General features: G+C 42.8%; 1 protein-coding gene across 2 annotated transcripts; it reads right to left on the reverse strand.

The window, feature by feature from the left end:
* Positions 1-7,015: 7,015 nt before the first annotated feature.
* LOC125544845 (uncharacterized) lies at positions 7,016-11,690 on the reverse strand. 2 transcript variants are annotated; one of them, XM_048708614.2, is made up of 4 exons: positions 11,326-11,688; positions 10,521-10,931; positions 8,292-8,706; positions 7,016-7,552 (listed from the first exon to the last, which is right to left on the reverse strand). In XM_048708614.2, the coding sequence occupies exons 1-4, from the start codon at positions 11,555-11,557 to the stop codon at positions 7,363-7,365; spliced, it is 1,248 nt and encodes a 415-aa protein (XP_048564571.1). In that variant the 5' UTR covers positions 11,558-11,688; the 3' UTR covers positions 7,016-7,362. The 2 variants fall into 2 exon arrangements, with proteins under 2 accessions (XP_048564571.1, XP_048564572.1); XM_048708615.2 differs by lacking the exon at positions 7,016-7,552 and adding an exon at positions 7,826-7,867 and having other exon boundaries at positions 11,326-11,690.
* Between the last annotated feature and the right edge of the window lie 1,202 nt (positions 11,691-12,892).

Below are 12,892 nucleotides of genomic sequence, written 5' to 3' on the forward strand. Positions count from 1 at the left end.
ACCTGAGAAAGAAAACAAAAAACAATGGGATGAATCCAGGAAAAAGAAGAGAGATGCACAAATGCATGTATTGGTGGATTTGTCTCAGAAACAATGTACGTGTGGATGAAAGTATGAGTAAGATAGGTGAACAATTCAAATGGTAGAACGTATCTAATGGTCCGATGAAATTTGGCCGAGATTTAGAAAAGGAAAAAGAAATTGATTTCTGTTTTAGGAAATCTAGAGAAGGAAAAGAAGCTCGTGCAATCAAACAAATTTCAGAAACCCAAAGAAAATTCAAGGCGCATATTTCAATATGCCAAAGAAGAGAAAATAAAGCCCGACTAAAAGAAAAGAAGTAAACTCAAATTTTAATTTCGGTTCACATTAGTTCAAATTAAATCCATTAAATTCTAAAATTCTAATTTAAGCTTGGTTAACAAATAAAACAAATGAAATTTTCTCACCCTGATTTTTGGAAAACTTTTTCTTAAACATTCCGAGAATCGGGATGTTACACTGTTGTACATACGTGAGGTCACATATGTCTGGAGGGCCTGAATTACTTGGGGAATATTGATTGTGGTGGGTGGGCGGGCTAAAACCCGAATCCTGACCCATGATTGGATCCGGAGCTTGAAGATTCTCCGAGATCACCAGTTCAGGACCAGGAGGGTCCATATGATTTTCGGGCTCAATGCCTGAACCTATGTTCGGAGGACATGAAGTCTCTTCCCGAGGATGGGTATCCGGCTCAAAGGGCTCAAAAATCTGAACATAGCTGGTTCTTAACTTAGGTGAAGAAGCGTTCTCGCCTCGTTCCTCAATGACCGCTACCAGATGGGTGATCGGTGGGGACCTGATTTCCCTCTGACCGGGTTTAAGCCCGATTCGATCATAGTCTATTGCAAGCCCTAGGGCGGCGATGCGATCTAGCAACTCGTTCAAGGATGAGATATCTGCCGGATCCATCTTTCCGAAGTGTTTGAGGCCGATGCGGAGATGGCGTTTGGCGATTATGGGGGCCGCCGTTGGCTTAATGGCCGAGCAAGCACCCATGGTAAAACCGTCGAGCTGGAGGACCTGTCCTGGAGTTAGGGTCCTTCCAGAAGTGATATTGTCATTAATGACAAGGCGAGCCATCGATCCTTCTATCGACAACACAATGGAACTGTGCGTAGGGGGTCCCGAACTGTGCATCTGAGGATCGAAGGTAACAAGGGACAAGGGGAACATGATGTTTACCCAGGTTCGGGCCCTCTTAATGGAGGTAAAACCCTACATCCTGCTTGACTGTATTTGATGAGTATAGGGGTCACAAGAGTTAATCTACCTCGAGATCGTAATGGCTAAACCCTAGATGTCTAGCCTGTATGAATTCTGATAGCCTCCACGGACTAAACCCTCCAGTTTTATACACACCGGAGGGGCCTAGGGTTGTACAGAGTCGGTTTGTGGAAGGAGGAAATTACATATCCGGACATCAATCTTGTCATCCACGCATAGGAGAGTCCTACCTGGACACGGGGGAAAGCCTTCTGCTTTGTATCTTTACGGCCCATCAATTCGGCCCATATCGAATAGTCCGGACACCCGAGGACCCACTCATCCAGGACTCCCTCAGGGGGCGCCGCCAGGGCAGGAGCCCAGGGCGGCCGCCGGCCCCCTTGGGGGCGCCCCTAGGGCTACCTCCTCCCCCCTCCACCTATATATATGTGAGGAGGGAGAGGGGCAACACACACCACGATCCCAAGCCGTGTGTAGCGCCCCCTCTCCCTCTAGTTCTAATTCCTCCTCCGTCCACATCCGTTGTGCTTGGCGAAGCCCTGCGGATAGTTTCACCACCACCGTCACCACACCGTCATGTTGTAGGAACTCATCTACTACTTCGCCTCTCTTGCTGGATCGAGAAGGCGAGGATGTCATCGAGTTGAACGTGTGCTAAATGCGGAGGTGTCGTACCTTCGGTACTTGATCGGGACGGATCGTGAAGGTATACGACTACATCATCCGCATTGATAAATGCTTACACTTAGTGATCTACAAGGGTATGTAGATGCTCTCCCCCTCCCGTAGCTATGCATCTCCATGGATAGATCTTGCATGTGCGTAGAATTTTTTTGTTTTCCATGCAACGTTCCCCAACAGTATGAAGCACCACTAGTAGCTCTCGAGGAACTTATTGACGCGCTCGGTCTAGCCACCAGTCTAAGGTTGGTACAACGTTCTCATGTTCAGTTCAGTGATGATAGTCTTGAACAGCTCGCGCAAGAACTTGCTTGTGAAGACTGGGTCACGGTGAGAGATGATCGCTTCTGATTACGGAAGACTATCGACAAAGTCCATCCATGGTGACGGCCTTCCATGCGTCGTCTGGGGGTGGCAATGGTTCGAGGAGTCTTGGGTACTTGAGGTGCTATGGTTGAAGCGCTCAAGCCATCTCCTCCCAAAGGCATGTGCAAAGAGATTGTCCTCAGTCAACCTACAACCTCAAGTCGCCCCAAAGCAAATATTGAAGCACCTTCTCTGATTAAGCAAGTATGTTATCCTATGTCAAGCATCGATGTCGGTTATGAATATGTGTTGGACAATACAGATCCTTCATTTTTTCACAAAAGAGTTAATCCTGAGCCTCAAACTAATTGTGAGATGCTGATGGAAATCAAGTAGGAGTTGACGAAGCATAATAAGGAAGATAAGAAGCAAAAGGCCGCAATGATGGCATAGATCAACATTGGTATCAATTTCATTAGGATCAACCGACACTCTGCAACTGAGCAAATGAGTCGCTCCTGAGTCGCCCTGAGAAAGCACTGTTTTGTCAAAGAACTCAAAAGGATGGGTACTGAAGAGAAGTATCATTGGACTGAAAACATTCCTTCTGTATTTTATCAGTGTCAGACTCCATCTCCTTCGGACACAAGCTCCTTTAATACTTTATCATTTGATATGTATGACATGGATGACGCTGTTGCTTCACCACTGACTCTTTCATTTCATCGCCAAGATGCTCCAAGCATCCAACCTGAAGCTCCTTCGATCGCGCCTACACAAAATTATTCATCAGATGGCGCCTAAGAAGTATAGATTGTATGTCCCTCGAACCTCTTGGACATTTGATGAGGGGAGAGGACGTAGCGTGCTTCATGAGTTTTTGGGCAGGTTTGCTTCGAGTTACAACACTTGTTCTTTAATTTGTTTTGTAAACTCTTAAGTTATGTGATGATCTATACGTTTGCTACTTTAATTCCTCATGCATGCTTAAATTCGTTTATCCTATATGCATGATGATATTATAATAGATCATTGCTTCATGCATTGTTTTTATTATCCATGTTATATCTTTTACATAATACATGCCCAAGAATTCCAACATATAGGGGGAGCTCTTCACAGTTCATCTTGCCATGTGCATTTGCATTCAAACGCAAATTCTTCTATATGCACAGCTTCAGGGGGAGCTATTTCTATATCGTAGAATCCAAAATCATCACCACTTTAATTACTCATCACTGAAGTTTTAACTGTGTTGTCATCAATCATCCAAACGGGGGAGATTATAAGTACATCTAGTGCTATTAGTGGGTTTTGGATGATTACTGTCAAAACATTAAGGGACTAATGTGTTTGTGAGTATACACTGGTGAAAGTCCCTGAGGATTTTGGTTTAACCGGTGGGTGATGACCCCTAAAAATGTTTTTGAGAACATTGAGGACTTCATAATGCCTATTGAAGAACTGTAAGCTATTATGTAGACTTTTGTTTACTAGTGTATTTATTCTTCATTTGAGTAGTAGGGTAAACCGTAATATTAAGGGCGTCGAAGTGAAAGCTAGTTTGAAGTCTTCGCATGTGCGCACTCAACCCAGCCTATTTCTTCAAAGAGTGAGACATTGAAATATCCTTTCAAGAAAGTTATTTAGCTTCGGTGCTAAAGTTAAGTCTTCGGGGATGCCCTGATAAAATTCCCCGCTTAGAAGTTAGAAAACTTGCCGACTAAGTTTGTCCATTTGGTCAAAGTTTTAGCTTTGACTGTTTGCCACATGTCGCGTGCATGTTGGGAGTGCGCCTCCAATGCTCATATCACCCGCCCCTCCAAGTGAATTTGAGACAAATGTTGTATGAGCAACCCTTCCTCCCACAAATTTGAGAGAAATCCCAAGTGAGTAAAAACCCCAGAGCCAAAATGCCTAAAGTGGCTGAGTATCATCGAAGAATTTGAACGAGCCTAACTGAATACTTGTTACTCTTGAGGACTGTGCATCCTCTAGGCGTTTAGACGCCTAACTGAATACTTGTTACTCTTGTGATAGCCTGGCTTAACATGGATGATAGACTACTCATATCAATAAGGAATTTCTTCTTTTCTGGAAGTCCATTCGGACAAAACTCCAAAGTTAAGCGTGCTCAGCTTGAAGTAATTTCAGGATGGGTGACCGACCGGGAAGTTGCTCCTGGGTGCCCATGAGCGAGGACAAAGTGCGCAGAAAAGACTAGTATTGATCTATGAGGCCAGTCTAGATCCGCCATAAGTAACGACCACCGGCAGGTGTGTCCGGGGCGTTACAAGTTGGTATCAGAGTCGACCCTCGCGGTTACACTGATATTTTGCGGACAGGTGCGCGGTCATGTTGTGCATGACGTTTGTGACCCGTCGTGGCACACGACATGGCACATCTGCCGGATTGGAAGCACAGACGTATGTGCCAAGAGGGAACGTTCATGTGGCCCGACAAGGACGTCGGTTCCTCTGAGTGGGGGGTGTATGTGATAGCCTGGCTTAATAGGGATGATAAACTACTCATATCAATAAGGAATTCCTTCTTTTTTCGGAATCCCATTCGGATAGAACTCCAAAGTTAAGCATGCTCAGCTTGGAGTAATTTCAGGATGGGTGACCGACCAGGAAGTTGCTCCCGGGTGCGCATGAGTGAGGACAAAGTGCGCAGAAAAGACTAGTATTGATCTGTGGGGCCGGTCTAGATCCCGCCATTAGTAACGACCACCGGCGGGTGTGTCCGGGGCGTTACAACTCTTGAGGACTGTGCATCCTCTAGGCGTTTAGAAGTCGACCAGGAGCATCCAAAGTGTGGAACTACCGAAGAGCAAGTTTGTATCGGTTTAGAGATCACCGCAAGATGTAGCGCAAGATGTACCGGCGTGTGTGTCCGGGGCGTTACAAGTTGGTATCAGAGCCGACCCTCACGGTTACACTGATGTTTGCGGACAGGTGTGCGGTCATGTTATGCATGACGTTTGTGAACCGTCGTGGCACACGGCATGGCACATGTGCCGGATTGGAAGCACAGACGTATGTGCCAAAAGGGAACGTTCCTGTGGCCCGACAAGGACGTCGGTTCCTCTAAGTGGAGTGTATGTGATAGCCTGGCTTAATAGGGATGATAAACTACTCATATCAATAAGGAATTCCTTTTTTTCGGAAGCCCATTCGGATAGAACTCCAAAATTAAGCGTGCTCAGCTTGGAGTAATTTCAGGATGGGTGATAAACCAGGAAGTTGCTACCGAGTGCGCATGAGTGAGGACAAAGTGCGCAGAAAAGACTGGTATTGATCTGTGGGGGCAGTCTAGATCCCGCCATTAGTAACGATCACCGGCAGGTGTGTCCGGGGCGTTACAACTCTTGAGGACTGTGCATCCTCTAGGCGTTTAGAAGTCGACCAGGAGCATCCAAAGTGTGGAACTACCGAAGAGCAAGTTTGTATCGGTTTGGAGATCACCGCAAGATGTACCACGAGTGATTGGTCAATTTCCAAGGACTTAGCTCAAGTAGAACAAGGCGAAGACTTGTGTAGTAGTGTGCTCAGCTTCTCCAACCCAGACATAGAACTTTGTCAGCAGTTTGAACTGGGGTAAACACATGGCATTGTCTTCTTCGAGGAACATGCTCTAATTCCTCGGTCTACTTTACTTTTTGTAGTTTGTTTTGTTTTGAAGAATCTTCTCCTTCCTTCATTCTCTGTGATTGTTGCGAAGATAGTTGAACACTTTCATTCTATTTTGCTGCTTAGATTTTTGCTAATTGTTGTACTGTGTGAAGTATTTGCTCCTGCTTAGCTTGTTTTGTTTACTCGCAACTTTAGCATATTTGTCTTCTGCTTCTGTGATAGCATGTTTTATGTTATTCTGTTTACTTAACAATTTTGTTGTATGCCCCTTAGTTCTCTGTGAACTGTTATATTGCTATCATGTTATTTTCAGTTTACCAAATTATTTTGTCTTTTTGAAGAATTTGTTGAAATTTCCACCCACCCCTCCCCCCTGCTCGATAACCTTTTATAATTTTATTATATATCCCATCTTTCCGAGGAACTTGTTAAAATCTTCCATTCACCCTCCCCCCCCCCCCCCCCCAATCCTCCATAATTTTGATCCTACAAGAATCATGCGATCCCAAGGAATCTGGGCGGTCCAGTTAAGGAGAATATCATATGGAAACCAACATTAAGTGAAAACCAGTGAAACCCACAAGAAGTAAATGTTTTGATGTTTCAAAAAAACTAGAAAAAAATTCGGGATGTTAAGAGGATGATGTTTTATTGCCACACAAAATTTCAAGTTGAAACACATTACGAGATGTGAGATATGAAAAAGACAAAATCAGCATAGAATAGTCCCGAACAGTAATGTCACTAATCAAGGCTGAATTTGTCTTTTTCGTAGCTCACATCTTGTAATGTGTTTCAACTTGAAATTTTGCGTGGCAATAAGACATCACCCTCTTAACATCCCCTATTTTTTTCAGAACTTCAAAATATGGTTTTCATGAAGTTTTTATTGAATATTGGTTTCCGTATGATATTCTCCCAGTTAAAAGGGAGCTAACGAGCTCTGGAGCCAAAACTGGTTATTCCTTGTGCAAACTCACGAAGACACTTGCGTCCTTTTTTACAAGCAAAGAATTGTCACGGCACAATGTCATTTCTCATCATTTACCGAGACACGAACAAATTTCTGCTTCCTTGCCAAAACAGATTGTCATCATCCCACCACTACCAAGGACAAGAAGATATAACGGTTTGCCACATAACAAAGCTGAAGAAGAATTTACTAGAATCAGCGAGGTGTAGCTTTCTTATTCAGGAACAATTAATAGTTTCTTCACTAATCGCTTGTGCAAAGTGGTTTGCACGGGCATGGTATGTTCGGAATATAAAATATAGTTTCCTTCGGAAGGAGCAAAATATACAGTAAACCTACAAAATAGTGCAAAGAAGGGCAGCAAAATGAAGTGCAGAAGGACACATCTTTCTCCTTATCCATGTATTGCTGATAGCCGTACAAATATTGAGCATGACGGTCCCCATAATTGATGACAAGGGAGATGAAATATTCCAACCGGAAGCTCCATTCTGCAGCTTATGCAGCTTGCCTTAATTTTTGTGTCTTCATCTTCAGCCGGTCCATGAACTGAGAGTTAGCCTGGAGCCTCCCCTTAACATAAGCATCTCTAGCAGCATTGGCCAACACATCGGCTTTCATCGCATCTTCCACTAGAGCATACAGTGTTCTCAAGCAATCTTTTCTGTTCTCTTCTCGATGATCAAACCTGCAGCAGTAATTCAACTATTATCTACAAGTAGCCCCAAGTGATGTTTGTAGGAATACCATCCTGAAATCTGCAAGTATAATAAGCCAAAGAACGAATATAGCATATAGATTTAAAAATAGGCAAATGCTACCCCTACTTGGGTTGTTCACCATAAACACATCCAACCAATCATTGAAATGCTGAAATTTTCTACTAGCATTCTTCGATGTTTCAATATACAGTTTATGTTTGCCAAACCACAAACTTTAAGCATACCTAACAAGCACCTTGAATAATAAGCAGACGAAGGCTGAAACTTGCCATCAAACTTCACTGCCAAGTGCAGAGACAAAAGTACAATACAGATCAAACTTAACTGACTTGCATATTAGATACTAGAGCGCTTAATATGGTAACCAGAAAATATAGCATTTCAGAACAGATCAGAGTTTTCGTTTGGCAAACTAACAGAATATGTACTTGTTTAATCATGCTTTTTTTCATCTCATAATTAACAGTTGCAACCTTCATCTAACGGGTGTTCCATTTTACTATCTGGATACATAATCTGCGCTGAATTTGAAGCAAGGACTACAGTCAAAGTACTTATATTAAGACGCAAGGACTACAGTCAAAGTGCGTCTACAGAGAGTACAGTTCTGCAAACAGCAAAAAAGAATCTCAGCAATATTAGTGTTACATGCAACAAACTGAGTGATACTAGTATGGACGATGGAAGCAGGAACATTTGGCATACCTTTCACTGATTATTGTGAGCTCATCTTTTCCTGAATTATACCTCTTTCCAACAACCTCACGTAATCGACGGAAAGCATGCCGTGAAAGTCCCAGTTCCTTGACAGTTACACTGAGTTTAACTTTCCTATTTTTGGGATGCCATGCATCACCACCAGGGGCAAAGACAATGCGTGACTCCCACCTTAGAACAGGTCCCTCACCAGGTGGATCATTCAACTCGACGCTCTTATTATCTGCCCCAGAAAATTCATTTACAGTCAGCGGTTCTGCTTCCATCAGTTCTGTGCACTCTGAGACCATCTTATCCTCAAATTCTTTAAATAGCTCATAAGCCTGCTCAGGTTCAAGCTCCCCCCTCTCACACATGTCCCCCAACTCGTTAAATTTGGCCTCCACCTTTTGCTTTATCTCATCTGGATGTAATACAACAGGATATACAAAATGAGTCAAAATACATCAACCACAGGAAAAAATACAGGGAATATCAAAAGAACCCCGACAGTCTATATGGATATAACACCCTCCTAAGGTATGCATGAAAAAAAGATTTTCATATCTAAGTAATAACATGCGCAAGTCAATAGCTAGGGTGTTTGCAAATACACACCCAATAGAAAGCAAACCAGATAGCATGTAAAAAGGGCCACAATGAGGTAAAGATGTACATTCGGTTGACATGATCAGTATCTAAACCCAAATGAATACCAACTCCATAATAATAAGTTCAGCGTATTAACATATCATTCATAATCACTGCATGTGCAACTTATTAGCTAACAGCAGTATTTTTCTTCAGTACTAACTACTAAACTGGTGAATAAAGGTCCATTCAAAAAAAAACTTCTATTGGTGGGTACTTGTACATCCATGCCAACAATTTCTCCAAAGACAAGCATGTTGTGCATCCACTTACAATGCATGTTCAGCGACGCATAAAGACTAACAACCCTCCCAATATGGTGCCCAAGATGTCCAGGAAACTCACAAAGATTTCATATATATAATTTTATGCAGTAAACAATCACATAAAACTAGATAGCAAGCGGGAAAATCATAAGGGTATCAGTAAAATGAATACATAGGCGATAAGGACATGGTACTGGCTGAATTTTGTTCACGGTAATGCTTGCTAGGGTAAGGGCCAGGAATGCTGGACAAACAGAAGGCTCTCATTATGCAAGATACAAATGTGCGCCTAAGCGATGGAAACAAAGTAATGAACTAAATTGAAGAAGTGAACTAATTATGGAAATCTGACTCATGGAATCCAATTATCTTGTATTGCTACTGGAGATGGAGAGATGTTGCTTCACTATTGCAGGGGGCTTGTGCCAATAGAGATATGGCCTCAAACAGATGAAACATAATATGACAGTGCTATAGACTTCTAAATCTGAATCAAGAGTCGATGCAGAAGTCCTGTATCTACGATACTTCAAATATACTAATGACAGCCATAAGAGGTACTTGCAATAAAGACTGGCGTGTACAACAAATCGTCCACATACAAGATAATAGAGACTGAAAAAGCTCACAAGAACTGATCAGTTAAGTGAGAAGGACAAAGGAGAGACAAGGAATATTCCCTGCTGCATATGTAAGGTGGAAATATGATAGGTCCGTCTAGCTGGTTGACCATAACATATCTTTGAAGAGGTGAGAGAAAAATAGACAGAACATGCCTAAAACAAATCTGTCCAAATCTTCTTTGATGGCAATACAAGACCATAAAGCGATGCATCACCCAACAAAGACAAAAGGAAGCATGGTCACACTAACTTCATTTGGGTTCGTATTCTTCTAGAGGTTTACAATACTAACAGTCACATACATACTAAATGAAAAATTCTACGGCTATTACTTGGTCCTTCGTGGCATAAGCAGTTTAAGTTACATATGAACCAAAATGAAAACAACTCAAACCCTATTAAATTTTATTTTAAGACATACAAACAATAATCACTTCGCTGAGTTTTTTGAAATTTCACCACAACTGGCAAACCTGAAATACCATGCCAAACAAATCTATCTATCATGGAACTAACTAATATGGCAAACAAAATTCTATTTCTCACCATTTTATTGAAAATATAATCTGCCTCATCCAATCTTTAGCCCCAGTTCGACCTAGGCACTACATTCAACCCAAGCAAAGTAAAAATTGAATTTGCGAAAGGTACTTCCATTATAGCAATTACAGAAAGAGGGAGATATAGATTCCACTAACCGGGTAGTAGCTTGTCCCAGTGGAGCATGTCCTCGAGGATATCCTCGCACTCCTTCATGTTACTCAGCTGGCCTTCCTCTGTTGCCTTTTCTGTTGCTTTCTTGACCACCTCATCCCACTTGGTATCATTCATGTTAAAATACTCATTGGCCTTCATCTTTTTCTCAACATACTGCCTCGCGTTGTACAGGTCAGTAAGCTCCTCATCAGTTTCATACAACTCCTCAAAGTCAGCCTCAATGTCCCGATCATGGACCTGAGGAAGTGGCCTGTCGCGCAGCTCCTCGATAAGTTCATCATCAGTATCACTGTGTGCATCTGCAAGATTCCGCTCGAGAACAGCCATAGCGACAGGCGATAGCTCCGACTCATCCTCCACCTTATAGTAAGCTTCCAACCTCCGCTTCAACTCTGCAATCAGAGGAATCATCAAGAGCAGATGCAGAAGAACGATTCAATATGGTACACATGCCGTGGCACCGGAAGAGCGCACATTTTTCCCGCTTGAGTGCGAAGTGTTTCTGGGCGCGGCATTTGGTCGAACAGATGAAAACCTAGCAACAGTATCCTTCCGCATGTTGCTATTAGGCTCGGAAGTGAGGGATGCGGGCGGCAGCAGCATTACTATAGGTGGTGCATTTAGTCGAGCAGGAGGTGTGGGCGCGATCTCTCCGAGAAGATGGTGATGTTCGACTGTGGACAGGCAAAAATGCACGTCCTTCGACTCTGTGGCAGAGCATTTGGCCGAGCAGCTAGTGTTCGTGCGTCCGTTGGGTCGAGAGAGCGAAAATGTTAGGAGAAATACCTTCGTTTGGGACGTCGATGGCGGACGGCGGAGGGGGAGGCGGTGGCGTGGCGGCCGAGGGAGCGGGAGGGGGAGGCGACGGCGCGGCGGCCGGGGGAGAGGCGTCGTCGGAGAGGAGGCGACGGGAGACAAGGAAAGGGAGGTTGTTCTTGGTTGTGGGGATACGAGAGAGGGGTGGGGATGGGCGGAGGCGGTGGGAGTGGTGGTGGAGATGGGTGAGAAAGCGCCTCATAGCGGCGGCCGGGAGAGGGTGAGGAGGACGGTCACTGGAGCTTCGGCGCTCGCCGGAGATTTAGGTGGCGGGGGCGGAGCAATGGTGCGGCGGCGGGGGATAGAGAGGGATGGGCCGAGAGCTAGGTCACTCGCGGAGTGTCTTCCTCCTTTTTTTCACGAAAAAAAATTATCCTCTTCTTTGTGATGGGCCTTTAACAAAAATACGCTTTGGGCCGGAATGTAGACTGCTTGCTTACGCTATTCTAGTTTCCAGTTCTAAAAACAAAAACATGCTAAAAAAGTTCTAAAAACAAAAAGGTTATAGTTATAGAAAAAAAGGTTATAATAGCATCTTCAATACGTGCCCTGTTTTAGGGCATCAAAATGGGCTTTGAGCAAAATACAAATTTATAACACCAAAAAGTGCTTTTTAGGGCAAAAAAGAAAAACGCCACCTCCAATAGATGTTCTAAAATAGGGCACTAGTGCTTCAACAGATGCCCTAAAACAGGGCCGCCGTATCAAAATTTGTTGTCTCCAAATGCATTTATCTTTATCTTTATCTTTACCTACTCATAAAGCGGCTATCGCTTCTGGTCGTCCGTCATTAAATACCCTCCAACTTGGTTAAAATTACCCACCAATGCCACCCATAAGTGAAAAAACGATTCGATTTTTTGGACTAAAAATCAACGCCTCCTTCGTTGTTTTATAGGGGCGCGACGAGCAGAGATTACAGAACAACGAGTATCAGAGTGGTTGGCCGATCGCTCTTTTAGCGGGGAGACCAGGGTTTGATCCCCAACTTCCACATTTTTTTATCTTTCTTTTCTCACGCTATGCATTCATGGGCCGGCCCATGTGTGGGGCTTCACTCCCCTGTTTATTTTCATTTTACATTTTTGTCTTTTCTTTTCTCATTCTGTTTTCTTTCTTATTTAAATTAATTCCAGATTTTAATATTCTAAAAGTTCCGAGTTTGATAAAAAAATCATAAGATATATGTGAATTCAAAAATGTTTAGAAAATCATAAAAAGTTTGCAGTTCAAAAAATGTTGGTGGTTTTGCAAAATTGTTCGCAAAATTATAAAAAAATCACAAATTGTAAAAAATGGTCAGGAAATAAAATCAAGTTCATGATTTTGAAAAAATGATCGTGTATTCAAAACATATTCGGGAATCTGAAAAAACAAATGTCCATGAAATTTTAGAAAATGTTCACAATAATAATAATAATAATAATAATAAATGTTTTTTAAATTTTTTCCCCAATTTAAAAAAAACATCGATTCAAAAAATGTTTGTTGAGTCAAAAAATGTTAATGAATACGAAACCGGTTCATACATTCAAAA

This window comes from Triticum urartu, chromosome 3A (genome assembly GCF_056163025.1).
Source record: "Triticum urartu cultivar PI428250 chromosome 3A, HENAU_Tu73, whole genome shotgun sequence".
NCBI classification, from domain to species: domain Eukaryota; kingdom Viridiplantae; phylum Streptophyta; class Magnoliopsida; order Poales; family Poaceae; genus Triticum; species Triticum urartu.

Excerpts from the sequence above, each read along its gene's own strand:
- LOC125544845 (XM_048708614.2), bottom strand. The coding sequence starts at position 11,557 with ATGAGGCGCTTTCTCACCCATCTCCACCACCACTCCCACCGCCTCCGC. Across the intron at positions 10,932-11,325 it reads CATCGACGTCCCAAACGAAG|AGTTGAAGCGGAGGTTGGAA; the intron begins GTATTTCTCCTA and ends CTCTGATTGCAG. Across the intron at positions 8,707-10,520 it reads CTGGGACAAGCTACTACCCG|ATGAGATAAAGCAAAAGGTG; the intron begins GTTAGTGGAATC and ends TATTACATCCAG.